This window comes from Oxyura jamaicensis, chromosome 4, assembly GCF_011077185.1.
Source record: "Oxyura jamaicensis isolate SHBP4307 breed ruddy duck chromosome 4, BPBGC_Ojam_1.0, whole genome shotgun sequence".
NCBI lineage: Eukaryota > Metazoa > Chordata > Aves > Anseriformes > Anatidae > Oxyura > Oxyura jamaicensis.
In genome coordinates this window covers 15,226,632-15,253,549 of record NC_048896.1, presented here as the reverse complement: position 1 = coordinate 15,253,549, position 26,918 = coordinate 15,226,632, and the positions used below count along the sequence as shown (strand labels likewise).

Sequence of the window (26,918 nt, the reverse complement as noted above, 5' to 3'; positions counted from 1 at the left end):
TGGGGATGGGGATCCCAGGAGTTGCGGGGCTGGGCTGAGGCTCTTCACAGCAACCCCGCATGGCCAGCAGGCCCGGCTGCAGCCACGGGTGCTTGTTGTTCCTGCGACGCGCGTTCAGGGTCGTGTCAGCTGCTGAGGAAGGTGGGCACGCACTTAACGACCGCGATGCATGCGAATTATTTGACTAGCATCGCAGGAGAGCAGCAGTGGAGGCGGAAAGTGTCACCCGCAGCGGCGTGGCCGTCCTGGAGCACCTCTCCTGCAAAGAAAGGTCGGGAGAGCTGGGCTTGGTTAGCCTGGAGAAGAGAAAGCTCTGGGGAGACCTTACTGCAGCCTTTTAAATATCACCTTGGGTTTAGCCTTTCTGTTGTTAGGCAGTTATGCATGACTTTATGTCTGGCTGAAAGCCTCCAGCCACCAAGTTTCTCGTAACGCAGGGCCCGTATCACGCCGTGACGTGTTAGACCTGCCCTGGGGGCTCAGCCCCAGTCCTGGAGCAGGCTTCAGGCTGGTGGCCTGGTCCTTCAGAGGCAGGCTGGCGGCCTCCCGCTGCGAGTGTGGACGAGGTGGGACGAGATCCTAAATTGCAGGTTGTGAGTTTCCAGCCCGAAGCCCCAAGTGTAATTCCTGCTGTCACTTGCTTCCACAAGTGCAGACAGCCGGGCGGAAGCTGCCCATCCTTCCCAGGCACGGGATGTCATTCAAGCCGGAGTACAAAGGTGAAATAAATCTCGTCATAGCAATGCTGGCTCAGGAATTTCACAGTGCTAACCCGGCGTAAACTTTCTTTGCTGGTTCCAACTTCTTCGAATCAATTTAAGGGGTTAACTTTGCGCTGGCAGGTTTTCTGCCAGATCGGGCACAGTCTGTCCGCGCCGCTCTAACTGCGTAGCAGATCAGGTAACAGCTGACATAAAAGCATAACCCTGGCACAAGGTTTGCATTGTGCTCTCTGGCTAATGCAAGAGAAATGCAAGTATGTGCCCACGCCTAATCCAGATCACTGGAGGGCAGCCTGACAGCGCGCAGACCTGGATTAGCAATCCCGAAACCTGGATGCTGCTTTTCTGGGGCAGGGAGCCTTGTGTTTGCGTGTGACCTGTGTGCGGGGAAGCTTTCTCTCCCTGGCTTTCCTTCCTGGGGGTTTGGAAAAGGTGGGCTTGGTCTCCCGAGTGTTAATTCGAGGTCCTGCCTTGTCCCACAGCGGTTGGAGAGTTGGGACTGGGACCCTGATTTAGGTCTAGATAACAAAATCCTCAGAGTTTGTGGAGTTTAGAACTTCTTATGAACTTCTTCATTCAAGCCTTCTGCAAGTTTTAAATACCTTTTAATTGGAGGACCGTGAAGGTCAGAATATGCATTAATTATCGTTAAACCACGAGACTCTTCCTCATGACCGACCTCAGCCCAGTTTGCCGCTGAGGGCCGGCATTCAGGCCACTGGTCAAGTCCTCCAGGGGCACACGAGTTCAGTGGTGCGATGAGCTTTGTGCTTCCACCCAGGAGGAGCGTGCGAGAGATCGCTCTGAAGGCACCGGGACAGCGCTGGTTTTGCAGGTGATGCTTTGGGCAGAAGGAGAGTAACCCTGGTTTGGGCATTTTGTCGTCTGTTAACGGCTTCTGTGTTGAAAGCCCGAGTTTGCCTCCTTCTTGCAGGGACTCAGGAGGTGCTGCAGGGCTCAGCCACGGGGTCCCTGCCCAGAAGGCACGAGCGGTACAGGACTTGAGGCTCGCAGCTCCTCAGCGTGCAGCTCCTGCGGGGCCCGGCGCGGTAAGGTGAGCCTGGTGCCCCGACATCCAAGGGAGGTCCCCTCCTACCACCGGGGATCCGGAGCGCTGCGACGTGAACTCGACGGCTGGCCGTCGGACAGTTCAGGAGTGTAAAGGCACCCCGTGGCACTCTCCAGGAAAGCTGTATTTACAAGATCAAAGCAGTGCTGCTTCCTTTCCCAGGGCGTTCATTTAGCCCTCAGAACTAGGTCCAGTGTTGGATCCAGCTCATCACCGAGACAAACAGAGGGCAAGGTGGCTATTAGGTGCAAAGGGGCTATTACGGCAAGTGCCCTACAAACTCCTGACAAAAGCAGGCTGAAAAATTGTTATTAACATTTTAAAGTTGCAGTTGAGCCATCAAAAAGGGGGATGGCTGGCGAGTTTTCCTCCTGTGTGTTTGCAGGTAATAAGAGCTGCAGTCAGCTTTTAAAGAATAGCCAGTGTTTCATCTCCTGGGGTATAATTACATCTTTTTAAGTGGCTTACACAGAAAGCAGAATCGTTCCCAATTACGAGATGGGCTGCTGATTTCTGGCACTTGGAGAATTTATTAGGGAGGAGTGCTGCTCTGGTTCCTTTGCAGAGCACCGCATGAGCGGGCAGAGATCGATCGTGTTCTTCCTCACGCTGCTGCCCAGGGCCAGCTGCAGCCTCTGCGGCCCTGGGGATGGACGAGGGCACAACCGGGCTGTGATCCGCAGGGATCGCTCCCTGCTCAGGGTAAGAGGAGGCCGTGCTGGAGCCATCTCTTGGCTCCTCCGCTGGGACTGCTGCTGCCGGTGCCCACCCTTGTGGTTGCGTGTCACCGGGCCCTGGCAGCCAGGCTGAGCTTTGCAGCTTGTTTTGCCTACAAGGGGGGGGTTTCACCAGGGGCTGCTCCCCGAAACACTGCTGAGAGGAAGAGATCTGTAGCCCTCTGGCACCAGCAGCTTACCTTGCAGATGCCTTAAAAGCTCAAAGCACGTTGAAGTACCCAAGATAGGGACCACTCCAGCACCTGGGAGCGTGTGGAGGGTGAGCAGAGCTGGCTGGCTGCCTGCAGACAGGCACACCCCAAAGATTAAAATCTAAACAAGGTTTCAGCTCCCCTTTCCTTATTAAGTAGCTTGTAATTGCTTTCATTCACATGACGAGGAGCTTCAGAGGCAGCGTCTTCAGCGTGCTGGCGGGCACCGTGCCTTTCCTGCCTGCAGTGACTCCGTGACAAAGGCTGTCCCTGTCCAGCTCCGTAGCAAAGCTGCTCGTGTGCCTTGTGGTTTCCTGGAGGTGGACATAACCTGCCAGGGATTTTCAGGACCATGGGGTCCTGTTGGTGCTCTGTGCCTTTGAAAATCAGGGCTTGTTTAGGATGGATTTAGCTGGCAGCTCCATTTGAAGCATGTGGTCACAGGATGCGGTGTACTAATGGGGCTTTGGTCAAACATTTATTTCTTGTGTTCACGTTGGAGGGTTTGTCAGCAGGAATTCAGGCATCGTAACACCCGTTTTTAGGGGTCACCTGCTGTCTGGGACATCCCAGAGGTCAGCGTCTGAAAGCTGAGCACCAGTTGCAATCACCCAGCACCGAGGCTGAGGGACTTGCGTTGGCCGTATCCTGCTAACAACTCGAGGCTAAGATGTGCTGTAGATCACAGATTTCATGGATCAGGAATTGTATCCAGCCTGTAGCTGTCGTGTATTTGTGTTACCGGGATGGCCAAGCAGTTTCCTGCATCCTGATGCTGCTCGTAGGGAAGAGTTGGAGAGAGAAGCAGGAGGAGGGGAGGCCTGGAGACCCCTCTGCCTTGTGAAGTGCTCTGCAGAAGTTAGGAGGCCATCAGCTGTCCTAACCAAGCCAAATTCATCCCTGCTCCCGCTGGCATCGGCCCCGTGCAGCTGGTGGAGAGGGAAACCCAGCTCAGCAGCAGAGGTGCTCCGGTTCTCCCGGTGCTATCGCGCGGGTGATCGGCCTCGCCTCCCCCAGCGTACCCAGCGTGCAGCTCCACCTGCACTGCATACCTGAGACCTGCTCTCACGGCGAGGGGAGAGGCAATCTGGGTTTAATTGCCTGGAAGGTGGTCAGGCCCTGACTCATAGAGAACCTGGGGAGAGATGGATTTAAAAACCGCTCCGCGCAGCGGCAAGGGGCCAGCGCCTCGCCTCTCCCCCCTGTAGGACCACGGCATCAGATTTCTCTGCTGTTATGCCCCACGCTGGAAACTTCCCATCCTGTGAAGAGCCTCAGTAAGGTGCCAGCCTGTCCGAGTCCTGGACGTGGGTAGATCCAGCAGGAGGGAAGGACGGGTTTGGGAAACGAGATAAGAGATGGTTGCAGGGCTGAGCAGCACGCTGGCCATGAGCGCGGGGCGAGAGCCAGGAGCAAGGTGGAAGGTTTTCAGGAGCAGAGCTGAAGGGTCCAGGCCTCTCTGCTGGCCTGGCATCCTGTGCTGGGCGTGGGGCTTGGGAAGGCAGATAAGGAAGATCCAAATTTCCACGCCGTCCCAGCCCGGCTCTCGGTGTAGGATGTCACCACAGGCGCTAATGAGGGCATGAGCAGGTGGCCGTGGAGCATTTCTGCACAACCCTGCCCTGCTGTGCTGCTTCCAGCCAGCACCTGGGAGGGGAACGAAGCTCCTGGGACAGGATAAAGCCTCTCCTCTTGCTCAAGAGCAGAAGGAGGCAGGGAGATGCATCTATCGGAGGAGCAGAGCAGAGGCCAGCCGCGTGGAGTCAGGTATGTCCTTAGGATCCCTTGGAAAGGCATACCCTGAGTTCAAAGCCTGGGCTGTGAGCAGAGCATGTGGGGGATTTGAACAGGAGCAAATGACTCTCAGGGGCTCTCATGTTGTTTTTCTGGCTGGGACTGGGGTAAAGGAGACGTTTGGAGTACTTTCAGGAGGCTGGAGCTGGCAGCTGCTTTGCCTTGGGAACTTGGGCTGGCAGTGACGAACCTGATACAGCTCTGGTTAGAGCCGCTTGTTTCTTTTTTTTTCCAAAATTCACAACACTGAACCCTTTCAATAAGCCGTGCAATCTTCACGAAGTTCTTGTTCCCAAGGAAAAAAAAAGTTAAGATCTGAAACAAAAGGCAAATGTAAGCCTTTTGTAATGAAACCTTTTCACTTTGTTTTCAAACAGCACAGCTTTTTCTGCATTTTTTTTTTTTTTACTTTAATCTTGTTTGAAACACATATAGCAGTGTGGCATGAAACTAAATTCTGAATCTGTCTAAAGACCAGAAGTCTGAATCTTTCTGCTTGCTGAAAGCTGTGTCCTCATGTCAAACCAGAACTGCCTTTTTCTATTCCAGAAACAAGTGGTGAATAAAAAACCTCCATCTTTCGCCCGTTCCCGGTGATGCCTGGGAAGTGAGTAAGCCCACAACCTGCTGATTTCCCATTCCTCCAATATCACACCGCTACATTTAAAGAGAAAATAAAGCAGATGACAGAGAGGAGGAGGAGACGAATAACCCCTCCGTACGAGCTGGCAGCGGGGTGTGATTCAGGTCCTTAATAGACACCTTTGTGCAGGACACGAGCCCGTTCCGGGAGCCGAGGCGGGCGATGTCCCCGCAGATTTCGGGAGGCGTTTCCCTCCCTGGCAGAGCCGCTGGCTCTGCTTGCTGATGCCGGCCACGTCAGCGCCTCTCGACAAAGAGGCAGGTGTTTTCTCCAGGCTGCATGCGGTGCTGAGCAGCGTGCTAGGCCTCTTCTTTTATCCTCTTTATTAAATAGACTCAGATGGCACCTGGGGACTTGATTTTTCTTTCCCTCGTGCTAAGGCAGTTGGGAGTTAACCCCTCTTACAACAGCCAGGCACTCGCTGAATGGCTCAGGGCTCTTCCTTAGAGAGCAAACCTGTGATTTATTTTTTTTTCCAGCTTTTTCCACTCTGCAGGTTGCAATTCCTGTGGATTCAACTTTATTACTGGAGGACCAAGCATCCTGGCTGTAGCCTTTCCACACTTATTTTCGGTAAAGGCTTGTTCTTGTAGGTTGTCCGCAGGACCCTGAGGGTTTTGAGAATCGGAAAATGAAAACTCCCGTGGGCATCTGCCCCAGGAAACCAAATCACTTTGATTCGGTTACCTCCCATTAAACCAGCCGGGCTTTTTTGAAGCTATTTCTTCAAAAATTCAATAGCTGGTTTGACTCAGGCCGTGAGGGGTCTTTTGCAGTGAGACGCATTTGATCGCTGCGCCTGGGGTTTGTTCCTAAAGGCAGTAAGAAAGGAAGGTGTTTAATATCCCCTGCGTCTGGCATCACTGGGGTTTGGGCTGACTGCGGCAGCTCTTAAAGGCTCCTCTGGCTGTCTTTGTTTCCAGCTAAGGGGTTTCTCACGGAGTCTTGTGCTTTTGCAAATAAAGCACTTCCATCCTCTTTTTGTTTTAAGGTAAAACGTAGTGAAATCAGCAGCTTTTACCCCTTTTTTCTGCAATACAGTTATTTCTTTTGGGAAAAATATAAGAAAGAACAAATCACTCCAAATACTATCCTTAACGCTTTCTAGATGAACGCAGGTCTCGGTGCTTTTGTACCATCTGAAACATCCGTTCAGGGCTGCGCGTGCAGAAACATCGTTGTGCAGCGACTCCTGAATCCAGAGAGAGACAAAAAGTACGTGCAGTAGGCAAAGCATAACGGATTTAGGCTCAGCGACAGATTAAGCTACAGGAGGGACTGAAATATATTCCTGGTCTCAACGCCTGTGCCCTGCACGTGCTGCGATGTTTGCATCCCACGGACATTGCAAGGACCTAGTTTGAAGGTAGGTGGTGGTCGAATTGGGACCCAGGTGTGCTCTGCATGGGTGGCACACGTTGCTCTGGGAGTCCCAGGTCTTGGAAAATAGATGAAGTCTAAATTGTTTTAGCTTAGAAGCCTGTAAGAAGGTGTGGGAGGAACTTGAGCTCTCTCCCTCGTGCTACCTAGAAATCTTTCCTAGACTGAGCACGCACGTACCCTTGTTTAAGCGCTGCCTGTAGCAATGCCCAGCCGTCCCTGCTGAGGAAGGAGTCGCTCCAATGGGCAGGTCGAGGCACCATGGTCAGTCTGTTGTGTTTTTTTTATTGCTTGTTTGATGTCTCCCTAGTAGCTGATGCTCACAAGCTCACGGTGTTTTTCTCAGATCACAGGCCAAACGGCAGTCGGGCTGAGAACCTGCTGTGTGAAGGCAGGGACGCTGTCACAGCACCAAGGAGTCAGGACGTGGAGCTCCTGGATCTGCCGCGTGGCCAGGACTGTGGTTTCCACCTCAGGGCTGTGGTTTCCACCACTGAGATGTGACCTTGACGCCATGGTGATGCACCCCAGCTCAGGGCTTCCTCACAGAGCCTTATGCTTCTGCAAGTAGAAGCATTTACGTCCTCGTTTTGTTGTGAGGTAAAAAGTCTGGTGAAATTGGTACATATTTGCCAATCTATTTTTTTTTTTTCCAAAAACATTTACTCTTCTGCTGCTGCTATCAGAGGAGAAACACCTCTCAGAGCTGGTGTTTTGCGAGCCGCTCAGGTATTTATTTCAAGGATCCCGGGGCATTTTGCTAACATTAAAGCCTGAGGCAGCTCTGTAAGGTTGTTTGGGGGATGCACGTTAAGGGATCCGTCCCTCCAAGTGCAGCCATCTCGCAGCAAAGCAGGCGATGCTTAACGGAGCCCGCAATAACAGTTTGGATCAGGAAATGAAGAACGATTACTGCTCATTTGCATAGCGATGGCACCCAAGGCTGCCAATTAGGATCGAGGGCCTATTGCACTGATGGTGTGCAGGCGCTTAATAGGAGGCTCTGGAGGGCTCCCGCTGGACTTGTACAAGAAAACCTTCCATATCATGAAAGGAATGCGGATTTCTTTTATTGGAATGACGTTTTTGTCTCAAATTTCGTATTTGTAGTGAATATCTAAGAGGAAGAATCTATTCCTGAGCTGCTCTGGTGGCTAAAACAGTGTCCCTGGCTGCACGTCCTTTTAGAACAGTCCCACAGCAGAAGCTTTTTGTATTCGGTAACAAATCCACAGAGGACAAAAAGGTGTGTGCAGGCCTGCAGAGTTCCTTCCTCACTACAAGGCAAGAGCGATGGGTTCAGTTCAAGGCAGAAGTGGTTTTGGTCTACGTGAGAGGCAGAGATCTCCACGTTTTGTATGCAGCGCGGCATAGGTTTTACTGCTGTGTGGGGGGAAAGGGGATTCTGCAGTGGTGGGGGGAGAGAGGACTGTGGGACAGCAAAGGGCAGGGAGGGTTGGTGGCTGTAAGAAAGGTTCCAAACTCCTCAGCTGTACCTGCGTGTCTTTCATCCAGCGCCTCAAAATCTGAGACCTGCTTGTTAGCCAGCGGAGGTTTTCAGGGGAAGGTCACCTTTGCCTGTCAGGAAAAGAGGCCACGAGTTGCTTTTGTTGTGCTTCTCTGTGGGGCCACAGGTCTGGAAGCTCCTGTGCGTGCAGTGCTTTGTGTTGGCAGTGGGATGCTATAGGCACGGGGCTTGGAGTGCCCAAAATACAGAGGGATGGTATCACCACGATTTCTAGCCTGAAGCATCACTTTTGGGCCATGGCTAGTCTGAAGTGCCTTCTTCCCTGTTGTCTCCCGTTTTGCCACCAGGGCCAGGTGCTGGGCTAACATTCAAGGCGTGCTGGTAAAATGGGGGCAGGAAACAGCGTGCCTCTGGCATCTTGTGTAGAGGAACGGGGTTCTTCTGGGGCTTTTGGAGAAGCTGTCCTGAAAAAGACAGCTGCAGTGGGGTATAGCTGTAAATCAGGCTCTCAGCCAGCTCCAGAGATCCGCAGGTATCCCTCGGTGCTGCCAGAAGACAACCTTTGTTGTTTGCTTCCAAGCTCACAGGCCGTGCTCCCAGCTTCTGAGTGACTCTCACGAGGTGGAACGGTGCTTTTGGATCCTAACCGCCTGCTGAGCTCAGATCTCTAAGCTTCGATCAAGTGGCAGGTGATAGTCCTGTCCTCCAGGTGGGAAGCAGAGCTGTTGGGATCAGCTGCGATCGCAGCCAGAACCAGGCAAATAGATTTGTTTCCATAGCAATAGAGGAAATTGTTGTAGCCCGTGGCTGAAGCTGTAATCGATTCCCAGATAAGCCGTGCCAACAAAAATACTCTCTGCCCTTGTAACTTAGCCACTGTCTGTGGCGGAGGTTCCAGTAGCAGAAGAGCACGTTTGTGAAAAAAACACGTCCCTTGGTGGCATTGCGATAAGGGAGATTCCTGGAGCGCTCCGTGTTGGCCTGTCACTGCCTTCCAAGGGAATAATGGTGGGCAAGTGGGAACAGTTGAAGACACCCCTCCAAATCCAGAGCTGATGTCTTTGAGAATTACTGCGCTGCAGGTTCACAAACACCTGAGTATACGGGCAGAAATGCTTTGAAGCATGTTGAGGTCCAACAGTCCAGTACATGTGTTGAAGCCTACACTCGAATTTTGGCAGAGAGGGGAAGCTGTGTAATTTCGAAGCAGTCCTTGGAGCAGTGAGAACTGCTTTTTCCCAGGAGTGTTGTGCCAGCCCCCTGGAGTCCGACACCCCCTTGATAATCCTCTCTGGCCCCACAAATCCCGTGCTCCTTTCTGCAGAGCCTGTGGCTGGAACAGACGCACTGGGATGCGGTCCCACTGCCGCCTCGTGCGGCTGGGGAAGCTGCGCTCCCGTTTCGTGTTCTAACCACCAGCCACTGGAATATCAAAGCAAGGAGCAACGATGCGAGCTTGCTTTTGAGAAATGCTTTTCCTGGTACTGGTTTGCTGATCTGTCTCTTTTGGTTTGGGTTAGCAGGCCACATCTCTCTCTTTTTTCCTGTTTCTTCAGCACAGCTACTATCTCAGCATCTGTAGACATCAGCTTATTTGCCGGGTGCCAGCAAGCATTAAAAGAAGAAAATGAGCTTTTTCTTTCTCATGTAGGGAATGTTGAGTTATCCTAACTGCAGGATCCATGGTATAACCCGCATTAGTTTATCTTTTAACGTTCTTGTCACTGAGCAGGCACTGCGTAGACGTGTAAGGTCTGTATTGCATCAGCGCAAAGGTTTACGAAGCTCGCTGTCCCAATTCCAGCAGGTACTTGAGTTGCTCTTCTCTTGCTGCACCCTCTCAGCTTGTCGTGATCTTGTTTAGTCTGCGTTGCCTTGATCCTCAGGTGACAGGTAGAAATATCCACCTAACAGCCTCCACAAACCAAAGAAAAGCGCGTTAAAGGAAGCAGAGGACTGACTCTAGCTCTCGCAGAAGGACCTTTGTACCCATCACAGAAGCCTTGCTGAAAGCATCGCTCTGCACAACTTCGTTAAGGTGTTTGTGACGAGGGCAGCATCCTTGGTGTGGGGCAGGGGGACAGCCAGGCTCTAACCTCCTCCAGTTTGTCCATCAGAGGGTAGGGAGCTCCTGGTCGGTCCCAGCTGCTGGGGCAGCTGGGCTGCTGCTGCCATTGCATGAATCATCGGCGGAAAAAGCAGGCTGGCAGAAAAGGTTGCCAGTCCCCCAAAGCTAAGCCGGGCGATCACCGCTGACGTGTTCCAACGCCTGTTTGTCAAGCCAGAAATATCAGTGGAGTACAGCGGCGTTCGCTGCGGTCCCTCCCAGGATGATGTGAGCCGGGAAGAGGGAACGCAGCCCCAGAGGAAAAGGCTTGGCCGACCTGTAGTTTCTGGCACGTATATTTACACACATACTGAGTGCCACCCTTCGTGGCTTCCCTTCCTTTCTGGGTGTATTTGTGAAGTTAGGGGAGCTGCGTGAGTAAGAAGCAAAGCTTCTGTTTAAGCAACAAACGGAGACGATGCCTCTTGCAGGACTGGTCCCAAGCGGAGCTGTGTTGCATGACAGGGAGGAGAGTTTGGTGCTGCACCTCCGTGGGCTTCATCCCTCACTCTGCATCTCCCTAGAGTCTTTCCTACGTGCTCCTAAGCCTCTGCTTGTTCTTCTAGTAGGCCTGTGCAGGGGGGCTGATTGCCTCTTGGTTGTGCTGCTAGATAGGTGCCGGCTTTCCAGCTTCCAAATACCTCCATTATACAACAACACGTAGCCTATATCTACTACTGGATCAGGGCCATAGCAAGCTCTTGGGATAGTTTTTTCCCACTGCTTCTCATCCTCCACCTCCTTCAGCCTTTATTTAAGAACTTAATACCTGGAGGAGGGCACCAGGGACGTAGGAGCACCTCCAAACCGCAGTCAGCAGGGTAGCTGCGCTCTGGACCTCGCTCAGACACAGTAGGTAACGAAGCCACTTTCCACGTGGCTTCTCTATGTGCAGGTCCAAGATACTGACTTCTTTTTAATCCGGACTTGCCAGATTACAGGCCCTTCAGCTGTGCTCCTACGGACTGCAGCCATGCCTCCCACCTTCGGTGGAAAGATCCCCAGGTATTGAGAGGCATTTTGTGGGTACCTGAGGCAGCAATACAGTTTTCCTTTCTCTTTAAATAGCAGGGGCAATTAAACTTGCGTGGGAAGGGGGATCTGGGAAGGATAAGAAAAGAGGTGGGCTGTCAGCTCACGGTGGAAGCTGAATTAATGTTTGGGAGTGTTTGCGAAAGGGAGAGGGAGCCTAGGGGTAATTGCAGAGGGCTTGTTCACGATCTGAGCGCAAACTGGCTGAGGAGTGGATATGCAGGGAGCTGAGGTAGATCCTCGGCCGAGACAAGGCAGCGGAGGAGACTTTGCCAAGAAGCAATGCTGTGAGATCAGCGCTCGGCATCCCGTATGGGCGTGTGGCTTTGCACCAGCGTTGCAGAGACAAGCCCACCGGCAGATAATAACAACCTAATTTTAGATTTGCAGGCTCCCAAATAGGGTTGGGCATTTGTCTTAAAGATTGGTATAGACGCTAAAGAATCCGGGTTCAGCAGATAGTTTGGGCAAGGAAAGAATGGAGGAAAGGGTTTTAAAGGGTGGAAGTTGCCCTGGACTTTCTCCTTTGAAACAAGGGCTTATGCAGCTTAACTCAAAAACTTTGAAGGGTAGGGAAAAAAAAAAGAAAAAAGAAATACTTATGATTTAAAAAAAAAATAAATCAGGTGCTGAATTAACATGGGTACTCAAACCCAGTGGATCAGTTTTGGGGGGTTCTGTTTTCTTTTGTTCCCTTGTGTGTTTTTCCCAATAAAAGAAAATATCCTGGTTTGGCAGTATCTGAAACAACCAGTATATTTCCTGATTTTTATTTTGTGGTTGTTTTTATTCACCTGCAGCACTAAGCAACAAGTGCTCTGCCAATTTGCTGTTTCAGAGCATCTCCATGGTTGTACCTCCAGGAGTTTCTCCTTGCTGCTTTACAGTGGTCACCTCCAGGAGGGACTCAGTAGCCATCAGAAGCAAGAGCTAACTCTCGCTTCAGAGGCGGGCAGTAAGACATTCCCTCTGCTCTGTTTCCTGGGGAAACACGGATCATCTCTGTCAACTGAAAGCTGTCAAGTGTCCTTATATGCTACTCCTGTTTGATGAAAATGCCTCAGCTTCTCTGAATTGTAGACTCCAGAAGATCTGCCCCACCTGGGTGGATTTGGGCACTTTTGGTGAGGTCTCCTCCACTGCTTTCCTTCCAGACTTGGAAGGATGCATCTGTCACGGCCAATCTGTAGATTTACTGGGATGGAGAATACACCCACTGGATTTTTTCCATCCTCGATGCTGAAGGTGCAAGGCTCGGGAAGAAATTGCAGCTCTCTGGTATATGTGCCATGGTCTCTCCACCCTTGGGGCTCCATGGCTGTGGCACTGCTGCAGTACTCCCTCTTCTGCATGGCTTAAAAGCTGTTTTTTGACAGAATTGCTCATCTGTTTTTCTCCTTTTCATTTCTTCCAGGGACCTGTTGTCTTCAAACAGTAACTGACGGGGGAAGGCACTTGTGAGAACCATGATGTCCTTGGGTGTCAACAAAGGTAGGTCCTTTCCCCATCTCAGGCTGTTGGGGATCTGTCCTCTGCTGTATTAAAACACACTGCTAATGTCATCTTATCAAAAGTGTTGAAAATTCTCCCAGAGGGCACCAGTTGCTGTGTTTTGACTCATAGGACAGATGCTCATAGGACCTTTAGATGTGAATAGGCTGGATGATGCTTCCAAATCCATGGATAACCTGAAACAGTAATCTGGAGAGGAGTGGAAGTGCCTCATATTTCCACAAAGCAGTGGACTTCACGTGAAGTTTCAGTGCAAAGAAAAGCAGCCCTTCCTTTTCCAGGTGCTCTGCTTCTTGCAGAGTGTTACCGCTGGTCCCCCAGACTGCACCCTGATGGAGATATGGCCCGGTGTATCAGTGTCTTTGCTGCTGCTAATTCCACCTGAGAAAAAAGAACGTTCTTTTCATTGGTATAGCTCTTTTCCTCAACGGCCATCTGATGCATGTGTCTGTCCAAAAAAATCCACCACCATACCCCTACTACATAACCTACTCCTGAAGCACACAATCTTGTGTCAAAGATTAAACAATTTACTGCCCGTCGAGTGCTCGGTGAGAACTATTTCTGGGCAGCCTTTTAGCCCACCTTGAGTACAAGATACTGAGACTTAGTGACCCTCCTTTCCTGGTAGCTAAATTAAATTATTTCACGTTTGCCACCAGCTAAGAGTGTGCAGACAGGCAGTTTCCTTGGCTTGGCTGATAAGAAGTTAGTTGTAAAGCTGCAGTAACTTGCTGGTATCTCTAAACCCCTGAGCTGTGTTGGTCCATGTCCTATGAGGAGAGCAGGCCTGAGGTTTTCGTCTCTTTGCAGCCATTTCCAAAATAGCAAAAGATGGAAGATAAACAGAAATACACAGAAAAGGAGATGTCCTTATCTGGTCTTCATCTTAAAAACAGCTATTTTCTTCAGAAGAAAATGCTAGATGGGGAATTTCCCAGTTAAAATATCTTTGTTACTGTTTTTTTCCTCTTTTTTTTTAAATATCCAAAGGATGTGTCTCCTCCAACTCTGACAGGACACCAGAGAAAGTTGGGTGTTTGCATTTTAGGGCTTATCCCCCAGCCCTTGGCTCAGCATCGTGCTTCAGACATATCATCCTCTCCCACAAACCAAAAAAGCCTCGTGCTAGAGCTGATCTGATGGGAAATGCCAGAGGAAATGCACTGCTTTGTAAATATGTGATTAGACCACCCACTGAACGTCTTTGGTCTTCGTGAAAGAAAATGACTCATTAATGTTAAACAGTCCCCAGAAAGGAGCAAAAAAACTATGAATCTCTGCAGAGGAGGTGATACGTCAGGGGAGCTGGAGTAAATTGATCCTGAAGTCAGGATGGCAGCTTGTTTCCATGTTTCATTAGAAGTAGCAAAAGACTCGTTCAGTGTTTGCATCTCTGGCTGATGGGGGACCTGTGCTCCCTGCTGTCTGAGATTTACCAATTGTTCACCTGCTGACACTGAAATCTTCTCAACAACCCTTCTCTCTCCTTCCTTTCCCTCTGCCTCTCCTAGGAAGCGTGGTTACACCTACGGATGAAGACCGCAGAAGGATCATTAAGCAGATGAAGGTTCGCACCACCCTGAAGGGAGACAAGAGCTGGATCCACCACCAGAACTCAGACTCTGAGGACGAAAAGAAGAGCAGCCCGCTGTAAGTGTGGCCACCGAGGAATGCTCCTCTTCTTCCTTTTCCCTCATCAGCCTCCCTCGAGAACTCCAAAGTCTTTTTGAAGCCAGATTGTGTTTCGCCATCTCCAGAGCGACAAAGAAAGAGGCAGACCTTGATGGGAGGGAGTTTGTGAGCGGTGCAGAACAGCCAGGTCTGCGTCTCCCCCTGCAGCTCACAGGCTGTGAGATGGAGCCACCCCTGCACCAGGAACACCCACGATCTGCACCAGGGTCTCTTTAGTCAGAAACAAAATCAAGCCCAAACTAGTTTTCACTTAGCAGCAATCCCGGAAGACATCACTGCTGTGTTCAAGAAGGAAGATCAGCAACTGCAGGAGTTAATTATGTGACCGTTTCCTCTTTTCTCAGGTCTGCACGGGCCGGTGGGGGATCCCAAGCTGCAGCACCTATTGCTCCCCAGAGTGACAGGTAATTTGGGGGACCCGTCCTGTTGTTTGCTTTCTTTCTGTGTTATCCCACGGAGTCAGTTCATGCTTTCACTGGTTCTTCCTACTTCTATCCACTCACTTCCATAATTGTTGGAAAATCTAGGTCCTTTGGAAAATCTGGAGCCTGTTCAGTGCAGTGTCTTATGAACTGTCACCTCATACAGAGCATAGCTCGGCTTCTGCAAAGTCCAGACGGATGATGTATGACCAGATGGATCTCTGTCTTTAATGCAGAGGAATGGGTGCTTTCGAGGACATGATCCCAAGGATTACTGGTGCACATCAGCTCCTGTGCTGGTGCAACACCCGTATGCTCAGAGGCTCCTCAGATCAAGAGACATTGGAGTTGATTTTGCTTCAGGCACAGACCATGAGGGCTTTTCAGGAACTTAGGAGCTGGTAGGATCTCCATCCTACCACGCAAAACTGTTGAAATGGGCTTATTCATATTTAAGAGCTCTTTGCTACCTGCAGTACCATTGCTGGGAGAGCGTTGCCCTCTCCTGTGGGCAGATTCCTGCTTCCTCTCCCTTTCGCTGGGCCTGCAGGTGGCAATCAAAGGTCAAGGAACTGCTAGGCAATGGGGCTGAGATGGGCTACAGCCTGCTGGTGCCTGCTCTGAGGACACTGCAGATCCAAGAGCTTGCTGCTGTGTTCAGCACTCATCAGCCTCCAGCTTCTCCATCCAGAGAGCTCCAGAGCTAAACTAAGCCTGCAGTGGGTTTGCATTTCTGTGTCTGAAGGCAACAGGATAAATTTGAGCCTGGCAGCCACCTCGGGCATGTGGTGTTGGGCAGTGTAAACCTGCCCTCCTGCTGAGCTCTGACCTGAGGACTGACGCTGCTTGGAGCAGGAGGGTTATAACAGAGACCTGCTGAGTTTCCTTGCCACTGTGTTATCCCTGTGATCCTAAGGGCATCTGGACAGGCAAGAAAAGAGGGGTTGACATCTGGGCAGGGATGGAATGGAGCAAGCCTGTCTGTGTCGTGTTTGGACCCTGAGGCTCATCCTGGTCCCCACTTTGGTCTCAAGCAGACTTCTTCAAGCCAGCTTGAAGCAGGTTCCAGGGATGTTTCCTCCTGCCCTGCTGCAAGGGGCCAGGTCCCCACATGATGGTATTGCTTTCCTTTACCTCCAAGGGAGCTCTGCTGCACTCCTCTTCTGAGGACAAATACTCAGAGAAGTTAGTGGGAAGCTGAAGTTTTCCTGTGGTAAAACAGCCAGAATCCGCGCTATGCCTAATTTCCCCTCTCTTACCCCATCAATCTGAGGACTTCATTTTGAGCCAGAAAGCTGTCAGCATGGCTAATTTTAATTGGCGAATTCTAAAATTCGTTTTTCTTACAAGAGTCTTTCACAGAGCTTGTTCTGAAGGTAATTCCTTTTTAAAGAATCCTCCCACGGTCAGACTGGTCCAGTAGCTGAGGTATCACTCAAAGCCCATCTGGCTGGATTTTTGGCTTGACAGCCACGTGGACGTTTCTCTTTAATACTGGTGCTGCTGCTGTTGCTTTTCCACATGTTTCTTAATTCACTGGTGTCTGTTCTTTGCACAGGCCTCCTGTCTCCAAGCCTCAATCCGGTTACCTCATCAGGTTGGTATACAGGGTGGCAAGAAGCACGCGGGCTGGAGGGGAAGGAGAGCTAGATCAGGAGCAGTAAACATGAAAAATATCGTGTTCTCTTGGTTTATTCTGCCAGTTAGGAACGCTGTAATGCTCAGGGAGTTCCTTGATGAAGAGATAGTCCTGGGTGTTTTGTTCACAGGTAGCTTGGTGATGTTAACAGAAAATCCGATCTCTGTACGATGCAGCGATCGCACACGGGAAGATGATCATGCTGCAAAAATGTTCCACCATCCTCGTCATCAGTCAGTGCTGTTGATGGGGCTCATGGGCTTCAGCTTCCTCTGACACGTAGTTTGTTTAAGGAGACCCTAATGCCGCCCTTGCCCTAAACAGGTCGGCAAGCCCTGTGGTGCCATTCCCAGGCCGTTCTCAAGTGAAAACTGATTTTACTGTAAAGCCAGGGAGTAGGTAGATGGGACTCTCCCAAGGAAGCACCTTCTAATTTTGACTGCCCTGAGCCAGCACATTGCTCCAGAGAGGACATGCGGGTGCTATTAGGCTGAAGAGTGACTGCATGTCCCCTCATCTGAGCTCCGAACTCTGCCCTGCAAAACAAATTTAGCATGGCTCTTTTCTCCCCAGGGGAGTGTTCACAAGAACCATCGATAAGACTCCTTCTGTGCCTAATTCTCCATCTTCCAAGGAAGCCCAGAAAAGGTATGTAGGTCTTCCAGTTCTTCATGAAAATGAGCTTTTAAATATTGTCTACGTTTTTAGTGACCCTTTTACTTTGGCCAGTGCTTGTGGGCTTCCAATGAGCTCCTTTGCTAATTAAATGAATAGTGATTAAGTTTGAAGTCAGGGCCTCTTATTTAAGAGCTCTACACAGCAGACATGGAAAAAAGACGACTTCAAATTCTGTATTTCCCCCACCAAAGCATGGGATGGCAGTTGACCATGAAAATTCTCATGGATTTCGATTTAATTTGGCAAGTAGGTTTGATTGGGGATAAAATGCAAATAATCCTTGTAGCTCCGTAACACTTCATTTTGGTGTTTTTAAGGTGGTTTTTTTTTTTGAAACCTGTCTTGTGAGAGACATTTACATTTAAGTGCAGTAAGATCTAAGCCTGGCTCTGATCTAGACAGATGTTTGTTGCACTTCAAACGAAACTTTTTTGAACCCCCCATTTTTCTCCTGTTTTGATTCAGCCGGGGAGAATAAAAATGCCACAAGGTCTTTCCTTCTCCCTGGCTGATCCTAGGACGGAGTGGCATCATCCCACAGAAGGCTGTACTGGCTCTGACAACTCGCAGTGGCCCTGGGGATCCAAAGTACACTTCAAATCCTAGTCTAAGGCCATGGAATGCCAATTAAATGGCATTGCCCAAGTTCCCAGAGTGGATCTTTAAGATCACTCTGTTTTCTGTTGTGTGGAGCATCAGCTCACCTGGGGACAGGGTGGCAGAGGATGAGAGCTCAGGAGGCTCGTGTTAACAGATGTGATTTGTGCCATCTGCAGCGCTGCCGTGAAGGGACCCAGCTCGTGCCGCTCTTCTTCTGGCTACAGGATGACAACTGAGGATTACAAGAAGCTGTGAGTGTGCAAAGGGGAGCTGTGCTTTCTGCCCATGCGTGGGCTCCACAGCACCTGAGCTTCAGTGCTGAAGCCACCTGCATGTGGGTGCCCAGCCAGGCATGGCTTAGTTAGCTGAGTGCTGCAGAGCTGTCTCTAGAAACTGAAGCATTCCCCAGTGCAACCTCCGGGCCTGTGTGGGCTGTAAGGTGTTCTTTGACCTGGTAACGGCCTTTGTAAGGAGTGAATTTTACCACTTCATAGTAATTAAGGCAGAAAACTGGAGGACGTAGCCTTGGGACTTGGTTTGCAGCATTGCCAGCCTTTATGAAACCATAGCAGAATGGCCCTCCTGACATTTCCTACACAACTTTTCATGGCAGAGACTTTGTACCCTGAAATACAGCTGAGCATTTATCATCAGCCTGCTTCTGGGCTTAAAACCCCTAAGCTAATAAACCAAAATCCTATGAAGACGTACCCCAATGCATGTGGAAAGTGCAAGTGTCTTCCCACGCCTATGCAACACATCCAGGGTCAGAACCCTTTCCCACATACCCAGCCCTCGGATTTACCTTGGGTTTTGTTTGTGCTGCCTCTGCAACAACATACAGAGGCAGTTCCCTTACTCTTCCTCCCCTTCTTTTCCTTTTTCAGAGCTCCCTATAACGTTAAACAAAAATCAGTGGACTTGGATGAGGAGGATGTGCCTTTTAGTCCCGATGAACATAAAAAGAGGTATGCCTTCCAGGTAACCACCTTTCTCTTGCAAGGGGCAGTGACAAGTGGACTTCCTTCGGTTTAACCCTTCTTTACTGGCAGGGTCAGTTTGATGATTATAGCTGAGCCATTAGGGCTGATTGCAATGAAATAATAATAAGCAGATATTTCTACACGGAGCGCATCAATGCCCACAGGCGACTGCACTCCCAACAAAATATAATTAAAAGCCTGACATGATTCAACCTGACAGCATACCCCAATTAATTTGGCAGCTGGAAATGGGTTGTGGAATCTATCAGCCGCATAGCATCTATGTGAAGAGATAGAGACGTGCAAATAGCCTGGCAGTAAAGGAAGGAGTTCTCCTTCCACAGCCTGTGTGCGTGTCTTTGAGACTGGGCCACCTGAGGACTTGCATCTAAGTCCAGATCTAGACGGGTCTCCAGGTTTAGATGGGTTGCTTTCAGTCTTGTTTCTAAAGATGCTTTTTTCTCAGATTTTTTACAAATGAAAGCTGGTAATCTGACCAGCGGAGATAAACCAGTGAAAGTCCTTTCATTTTGAACTTTTCCTGTGGTACGTCTGGTGCTCCTGATGTTTGCATAGACGTGTGCAGTCTATGGAGCATATCCGCCACAAAGCCTGTATCCCATTTTTTGCCTCCAGAGTATGCAATGTTGAAACAGTCTGGGTCTTGAGATTGGGAATGGCTTCTGCCCTCCTGGAAGAGAAGGATTTTTATTGCCTGATGCTTTACATTCGTGAGAAAGTGCTGTGGCTCAGTACGAAGAGAAGAATTGATACTAGTGGAAAAAGATCAGGCATTGTTACTCGTCTTGCCCCTAGCTAGATTTCAGGAGCTTTCCAGAGCCATGGGAGCTCTGTCAGGTCTAGCACAAGTCTCCCCTGGTTTGTTCACCTGTTGTTTCTTCAAGACTACACTCAGCAGCTACTAACAGCATGGGCAGAATGTGACCCCTTCCTTCTCTTCCCTTTCAGGACAGAGGCAGCCAACAGTGTCCTGAGACGCACTGCCAGCAGGGAACGTGCTTACGTGCTCTCAGCAGCCAAGAAAAGCAACGGGTGAGTTTTCCCCATGTGAGTATGGGGCAGGAGACAGTGAAGAGGCTGTTGGTGGTGCTCTGACTTGGGCGGTGGCTTGATCCAAAGACTCACCAAAGAAGATGTGTGCCTCTCCAGTGAATGAAGAAAACTTAGCTGCTGTCTCTCTCCAAGTGTCAAGGATATCTGCTGGTTACTGCAGAATTGTGGAAGTCTTCTAGGAATCTTGAGACATCTCCCTCTATTGAGAGGGATGAAACTTGAGCAGGAGAAAAACTGTGATAGTTCCTAATTCCCTGGGACTCAAAATTAAGACCCAGTTTTTCAGAGTCAGTTTTTAATGTTGGTCTCTCTAGTTTCATTGCAGGAACTACTTGGAAGGTAGGGGGAAATCAGGACAAATATAAACCATTGCTAGAAATTGCATCCAATTTGGATCAACTTTTTGGGACAGATTTTGTCTTTATGTTGTGTTTGATAGATTTACAAGATCCTGATATTAGTTTCAGCTTCAAAATAATTCTGTAGGGGAAGAAAACAAAACTAAAACGAAAAACCTAACTAGCACGTGGGAGTGCAACAACAACATGAAGGAGGTTTGCGAGCTGCTGGTGTTCAAGGCTCTGTTGTCCATTTCTTTCCTGGGAGGAAAAACGAAAAGCAGATTAAGAAGGTCTCGGGTCTTCCAGGAACCGTGGTAGTGACTTTTTTTGCAGCTTGCTTTCACTGTAAATCCATTTCCTCCTGCCCTAACTCAGGGTGACACAATGAGGCACCAAGAGGCTGGTAGTGGGGGAGGGAGCAGGTAGGGAATGTGCCAGCAGCATTTGGCCGTGCCCGGAGCGAGAGGCGTGCTTGGGTAGGATTTGTAAGGGCATTAAAGGAGTCTGCATTGGCTGCCAATTCCTCTGGTGCACCAAGTATTGTGTGGTGAGAGGCAGGCTTGCATGCAAGAAGGAAAGAAAGGAGCTTCTACTTCGTGTTTTGTAACTTTCTGCTCTGCAGTTTGCACAGGTTTAGCACGCTCGCTCACGGTCAGCTCTGCCCAAATGGTGTGATAGGACCCCTTGATGCTTTGCACCACATGGGTCAAGCTGCTTCTGCCCAAAGTGGGTCTTTAATGCCAAACTTTTAACTGTTGCCTTTGTGCTTCCCTCACAGCAGCCCGACCCAAGAATTCCCCCCCTTGTTTGCCAAGAGGTAGGTCACTGACCGTGCTCTGAAAACGCTGCTGGGGCTGCACATCTGTGTTGTGTGCCAGAGTTGCTGTTAAATGCTGGGACGGGAGATTCCCGGGTGTTTCAAAGCAGAGGGGGGGACAGTTCCCAGGGAAGGGGTTAAAAAATGCTGGCTTTTGAGAGCTCACACTGTCATGAACTCTAGGAACACATGATGATGCTTTAGGTTATGGGTAACCTGAAGCGAGGAGGGATTGTATGGACTCATTCATTGCCTTTCTTCTTCCAGGAAGGCTGGTTCCAAGCAGCTGTGCCAACATTCTTCAGGCATTTAACTTCTAAAGTGCTTGGTACCATAGGGAAATGATGTCTAGGTCATTTACTGGAACTGAAGCATCAGCTGATGCTATTTGTAAAGGAACTGTGACAGAAAAATGCCACTGATTTTGGCTGAAGTTCTTACTTCATTCAGCCAGTTGAGGTACTCACCAGTAACACCACGTGGAGCACAAAGAACAGGAAAAATGTGCCTCCAAGGGAAACAGAGGGAAAACATAGCTTAAGGGAAGGCAAAACTAAACTGCCTGGATTAGCTAGCGGTGAGAAATGGGAAATGGTGTGATATTTATTTTTTTCTTCCCTCCTTCTGAAAGAATTGAGATAGAAGAAGAAGAAGGACAGCAGAGGAGGAGTCCAGCTGTGTCTGGTTCATGCAAGTTTACACCAGATGACAACAGGTATCGATCTCATTCTGGAGCAGTGTGTTGACTGTCTGATTTCAGGGAATGCTGACCTTCAGCTGGAAGGTAGCAGGCTGAACACAGCTAGGGATGGAGGTTTTTCAGCAGACTTTTCATGAAACCTTGATTGTTTTTTAGGCAGAGGCAATCTGAAATGAAAATAAAATAAAATAAAAAAATTCTGTGAAGCAAATGGGCAGACACAGGGATATACAGGGTGGTATAAGGTATCCAGCTGACAGCCCTGGAGAGTAGCAGACTGCATTTAACTACAGGCCAGCTACAGTGTGAGTTACATGATGTAAACTTGCCACTAAGCCCCTCTCCTGATCACACTCCACAGCCCTATCGGCTCTGACTTCAAGAGGTATGCCACAGGAATGAGCCTGGCAGTGGTTCTGTAGAGACAACCCACAGGAAGAGTCAGAGCAGGTTTAGATGAGCTCACCCTACCCATCAAGCAGCCATCAGATAGTAATGATTTTCTTGTACTAGCAGACTTGGCTGCATGAACTGACCCCATCACCTAGACATGAAGTACTCAATATCTCATTATTTCCAGTCCCCTGAGCCAGCTCTCTGCTTTTGTTAGGCTTTAGATTTAATTATTCTACCTTGATAGCAACAGATAGGTGTGACCTGGGAGGTTTGAGAGGTTCATTATCTTTAAATTGATCTTTGCTTTGACGGTAAATGTTAGTCTTGTTCTGAGCCCACAGCCCCTTCCCCAAGCTCCCGTGGAGCCCAAGTGTACATGGAGCCATGGCAGGCAGGCTAGAGAGTTCCTGCTGTGGTGTGAGGAACCTGGGGACAGGCTGTCCCTGGTGTGAAGGAGCAGAGGTGACATCTTCTCCTAGTCCACGCTGCTCAGGAACTGCTGATGTGTGGTGTGGGACTGACACCAACGCAGAGATAGCGGTGTTAGTACTGGGAGGGAAAATCTTCCTGTTTTCAAGCAGATTCATTTAATTTGGGATTCAGCTCCCCATTCCCACTCTGAGGTATGGCTTGAAGCCAGGCAGCAGCAATATTAGCTTCTCTGCCACTCTGGTCCTTTGTGGACCCAGCAGGGGCATCAATAGATGAGGCCTTTCAGCCTGAAATGCTTTGTTTTCAGAATGAAGGAGCTGCCTCATGAATTTTGGTGCAGTTCTGTGCCATTGTGGAACAGGTTTGAAGCAGGGGTGGGATGCCCTTTCACTCCCTCACATGTTATACACATACAGAGAGTAAGAGCAATTTTGTAAACGCACTGAGCCTTAATCTGTGCATTTGGGCAGGTTGGTTTTTAGCATGAGCTCAAATGTTGGGGATAGAAACAGCCCCAGCTGTGTCAGATTGAAAAAAAAAAATACAAAAACACTTGCTAAAGACAGAGCATTTTAGCAGAAAGGCAGATATTAGTTGCAACAGTTCTTAGGGCCAGCTGAGTCCTTATGCAGCAGGGTTTGGCCTCTCACTGCCCAGAAAGCAGACATGAGAGCTGTGGGACAGCAAGCAGGATGACACCTCAAAGATCTTCTGTCTTTAATGCTTTGTTACTTTTGTTTTGTTGTTTTGTTAGTGCCAATGGGCTAAGGAAAACCACAGCTGGGTCTTCCTGGAACGAGCCAAAGGCGACAGCAGCGTCTCCCACCAGGTGAGTGTTACAGCACGGCCGGCGTGCCTTGGACATCTGCTGCTGCTGTGTCAGCACACGTGTAGCACGTGACAGAGGCTTCTGTCAGCAGCCCTCTGGGAGGTGAAGTGAAACAAATTCGTCGGCCTTGTACTTAGAAGACTTTTCAAACAGCTGTCTGCATTTAAGAAGAAGATTTTCTGTCTGAAATCCATGTCGTGTCTTGAAAGGGTCTGACAGCATATTGATAAAAGTGCTCAAAACCCGAGAGGAGGAGACCTGCTGAACTCTTGCTAAATCTGCGGTGGAATCATTTTCAGTTGCCTTCCACTTTGTCTGTTTGAATTCATGACTATGGTACAAAAAATGCTGAAATGTTTTTCCACAGCATTGCAAATTGCTTTGGTCACTGACCTTGTTATTTTATTTTTCTTCCCCAATTATCGTTGGCAGACTGTAGATATTCATGGCAATAGGCAGTGTTTTTAATTTCAGAGTTGCTTCTGATAAGACCACTTCTTAAGTGAGCGTACTGAAAGTGGTGATGTTTGCTTTCAATTTTATTTATTTCCAGAAAGAACATTTCAGTGCAGGAAAATTTTGGCAAGCTGCAACAGGGAGCTGGTTTGCTGAGGAATGACAGCTTTTTCTTTACCATCTCTTGCAGCACTGAAACAGGCAGCAGGGGCCAAACAACCACATCCTTAAGCGAAACTTCAGAGAAAAAGTCCACCTATACTGAAATCAGGTAGGTCTGCTGGCTCTGCATCTTCCCAGAGCTTCACTAATGACAGCTAGGGAGTTGCTGCACTGGAGAGTTTGGCTCTCCTTGGTAGTATTTTCCCAGATGCACATAATGTGGATGCAGTGCAGTCATGGAACACTAAGTATGGTAGCATGGGGACTCTAAGAAAGCAGCACTTCATAAAAATATTAACAATCTAGGAGGAAATAAATCCAGGTGAAAGCTTATGAGCCTCCCACAGCTCAAACATCACCCTTAGACTGCAAGTCTAAAATTTGCAGACCTTTCTATCTCCTAAACTGAACAGGCTTTCATTTTAATCCAATCCCTGCACCATCTTTATCACACTTCCAACAAGCTCCTTGTCCTGGAGTTCCTGTGCCTCGTGTTGCATCCCGACATCTCCCTCCCTGATTGTTCTTGCTGTTTTGCTTGCAGGAATGGTGAAAGCAGACAGTCTTCTAATGGGAAATCCTCATTGGAAACCGTGTCACAGCGCGGGGACGGGTAAGAATTTGAGAAAAGGCACAGATCATCCTAATGTTCAGCAGCACAGATCAGCCTGCCTTCTGCTTTTCACTCAGAAATGGTATATACCTGCTAGTGATCTCAAACAGATGGGATCTCTCCAGTCACAGTCCTGGGCTGCTCTCCAAGAGCATCATCTGCTGGCTAGGCTGCAACTCATCCGTTTTTTCCTGTTCCTCCTCCGCTTCTCCCAGAGAGGAAAGGATTCTCCTCTCTGGCTCAGGCCCTGAAGAATCTTCCTCACGTGTTAGTCACCACTCCGGTTGTCCTCCCACTGCTATCCCCTGGGGGGTTTCTTCCACCTGTAAGGGCTGTGCTGAACATGAGTCACTGGTGGTGGCTTCTGACACTGGTTCTGGCCCTCTGCCCCTTGCAGAATGTCTGCAGGTGTGGCTGAACAATGGGAAAGTGTGAAAAGCTCTGTTAAAAGGAAGAAAACTTAAGAAGAAACTGGAAGGCGTGGGTACAGGTGGCTGACGCATCAAGGAGCAGAGACACTGTAGCTACGCATAGATCCACACAGCAGGGTGTTCATTCTGATCATCGTCAGTGACAAGGTGGCTGAGGAGGGGACTTCCAAGGGGGAAGCAGTGACAGAAGAACCCAGCCTAGCTGTAGGCAGAAAGTGTCACACACAGCAGGAGTGCCACACGCTGGCTGCTGCTGGCTGGTCTGCATTCAGCTGTACTTTGGGCTGAAGACAGCGTCCTCTGCGTGTCATTTGTGTGCCCCATTTCCTTTGAAAATGGGGAAGAGTGGGAGAGATTTCGGAAATATATCCCATATTAGTAGGGCTGGTTTTGTTCTCGGTGTTGCCATGCTGAATTTTGGCAGTGCTGAACCTGAAGCAGAGAGACTTGTTTGTCCCTCTGGGCTTACCTTTCACTGTTGTGCTTAAGCAGCTGTAGAGAGCTTGGGTTTACCAAATGAGTTCTTGCAGGATACACAGTTAATTGCATCTCACTTTCCACCTCAGTCAGTGAAGATAAAGCTAGAAATGTTCCCAAATTAATATCTCGGGCTGAAGCAAAGTCTAGAGCGCTTGAGAAAAGGTACAGGCTGGGCTACTGCTGTGGTCGTTCAGCTGAGGCCCATAAATGTGTCCTTGTGTGTCACTGCGGGGACAGCCTGAGTACAACGCGCTCTTTGTGCTTAGGGTTTGTTTGCGTCACATAGCTGCTCCTAATTGTGAGCCAGTCTCCCAGAGAAATTAGAGGATGCCTCATTACTTAAGCCACCTAAACTGGAGAGGAAATAATGGGCAGGGAAGGAGACGGCTGCATGGCTTGACGGGTCAGGGGAGCAGGTGATGGACCTCTTCGTGCCCAACTACACCCAGCTGGTGGGCCTGCAGGAAGACCTCTTTTGCTCGGGAGCAGACAGAGAGCAACTGTTAGGGGGCTCTTAAGCCTTCCTGAGCAAAGGGGTCATCGGTTCCTCGCTGCACAGAGCAGCACATCTCCCTAAGTACCCAATGAAGTGCAATCAGGCCTGCAGCACCTAAAAGGTTGCTTCCTATACCGATACATTGGGCTAACCCCATTTTGGGCTCATCCTAACTAAACGTTAGTAGGTTTGCTCTATGGTGATACAGGTCTTATCTTACTGGCATTTTTCTTTGTCTAGTGACAAACCTCTTAAGGAGAAGTCTGAGCCGTTGCCATGGGATGAGTCCAGAGCACCCGTGGTTTCCACAAATGGGAGGTAAGGTTACCGTGGAATTCCTTTACTGACTTGAGCATCGTGCAAGTAATAGCTGCTCCTCTTGAGCTATCTGGAAACTCTGAATGAATATTTACTGATGGAAAAGCACAGTTCAGACTGTGCTTCGCAGAACTGCAGCACTTTATCTAAAATTTAATTTAAGAAGGGAGGACAAAAAAAAAAAAGAAAACCCTGCTCTCTTTTACATGAGGTTGTATGATAGTGTTCCAGTTTTTTTCTTTGCTTCCTATAAGACAAGGAAAATATCACTTTTGTGGGTCACTTCTGCATTTTCTGGATGTATTCCCAAATGTAAACCAATTCCAGATTTTTTTATTATTATTATTTATTTTTACAGTATAGAGAGCTTCATGCTCAATACATCTCTAGGCCTTTAGCCTTCACCTATCTACTTTTGCAACAAGAGGCCCCTTAAAAGAGAAAAAGGGAGGAGGAGGTGGAACACAGGAGTGTCTGGCAAACCAAAAGGTTCAGTGACTTAGGAAAAGTTGTGTCCTGGCTCCAAGGTATTGTGGAAAATAGTTAAAAATCCCCTAACCACAGGCATGGCCGAGCTAGCTACTTGTTGTCTCCAAATGCCCAAATGAAGTCCACCCTCACTGCTCTCTGATTGCCTTTTGTGTGTATGGGAATCTTCTGCCCCAGCTCTCCAGGACAGGTCCTGGAGAGGATCCTGCCCC

General features: G+C 49.3%; 1 protein-coding gene across 1 annotated transcript in view; it reads left to right on the top strand.

The window, feature by feature from the left end:
- The window catches only part of ZNF185 (zinc finger protein 185 with LIM domain), a 48,327-nt gene that overhangs the window by 4,017 nt on the left and 17,392 nt on the right, over window positions 1–26,918 (top strand). Inside the window, 14 exon segments of the mRNA XM_035325431.1 lie at window positions 12,558–12,634; window positions 14,170–14,308; window positions 14,695–14,754; window positions 16,331–16,369; window positions 16,985–17,059; window positions 17,866–17,940; window positions 18,577–18,657; window positions 19,642–19,725; window positions 20,866–20,904; window positions 21,536–21,619; window positions 23,187–23,261; window positions 23,908–23,988; window positions 24,424–24,492; window positions 26,140–26,217. Coding sequence (XP_035181322.1) covers window positions 12,610–12,634; window positions 14,170–14,308; window positions 14,695–14,754; window positions 16,331–16,369; window positions 16,985–17,059; window positions 17,866–17,940; window positions 18,577–18,657; window positions 19,642–19,725; window positions 20,866–20,904; window positions 21,536–21,619; window positions 23,187–23,261; window positions 23,908–23,988; window positions 24,424–24,492; window positions 26,140–26,217 — 1,004 coding nt within the window. The 5' untranslated portion in view covers window positions 12,558–12,609.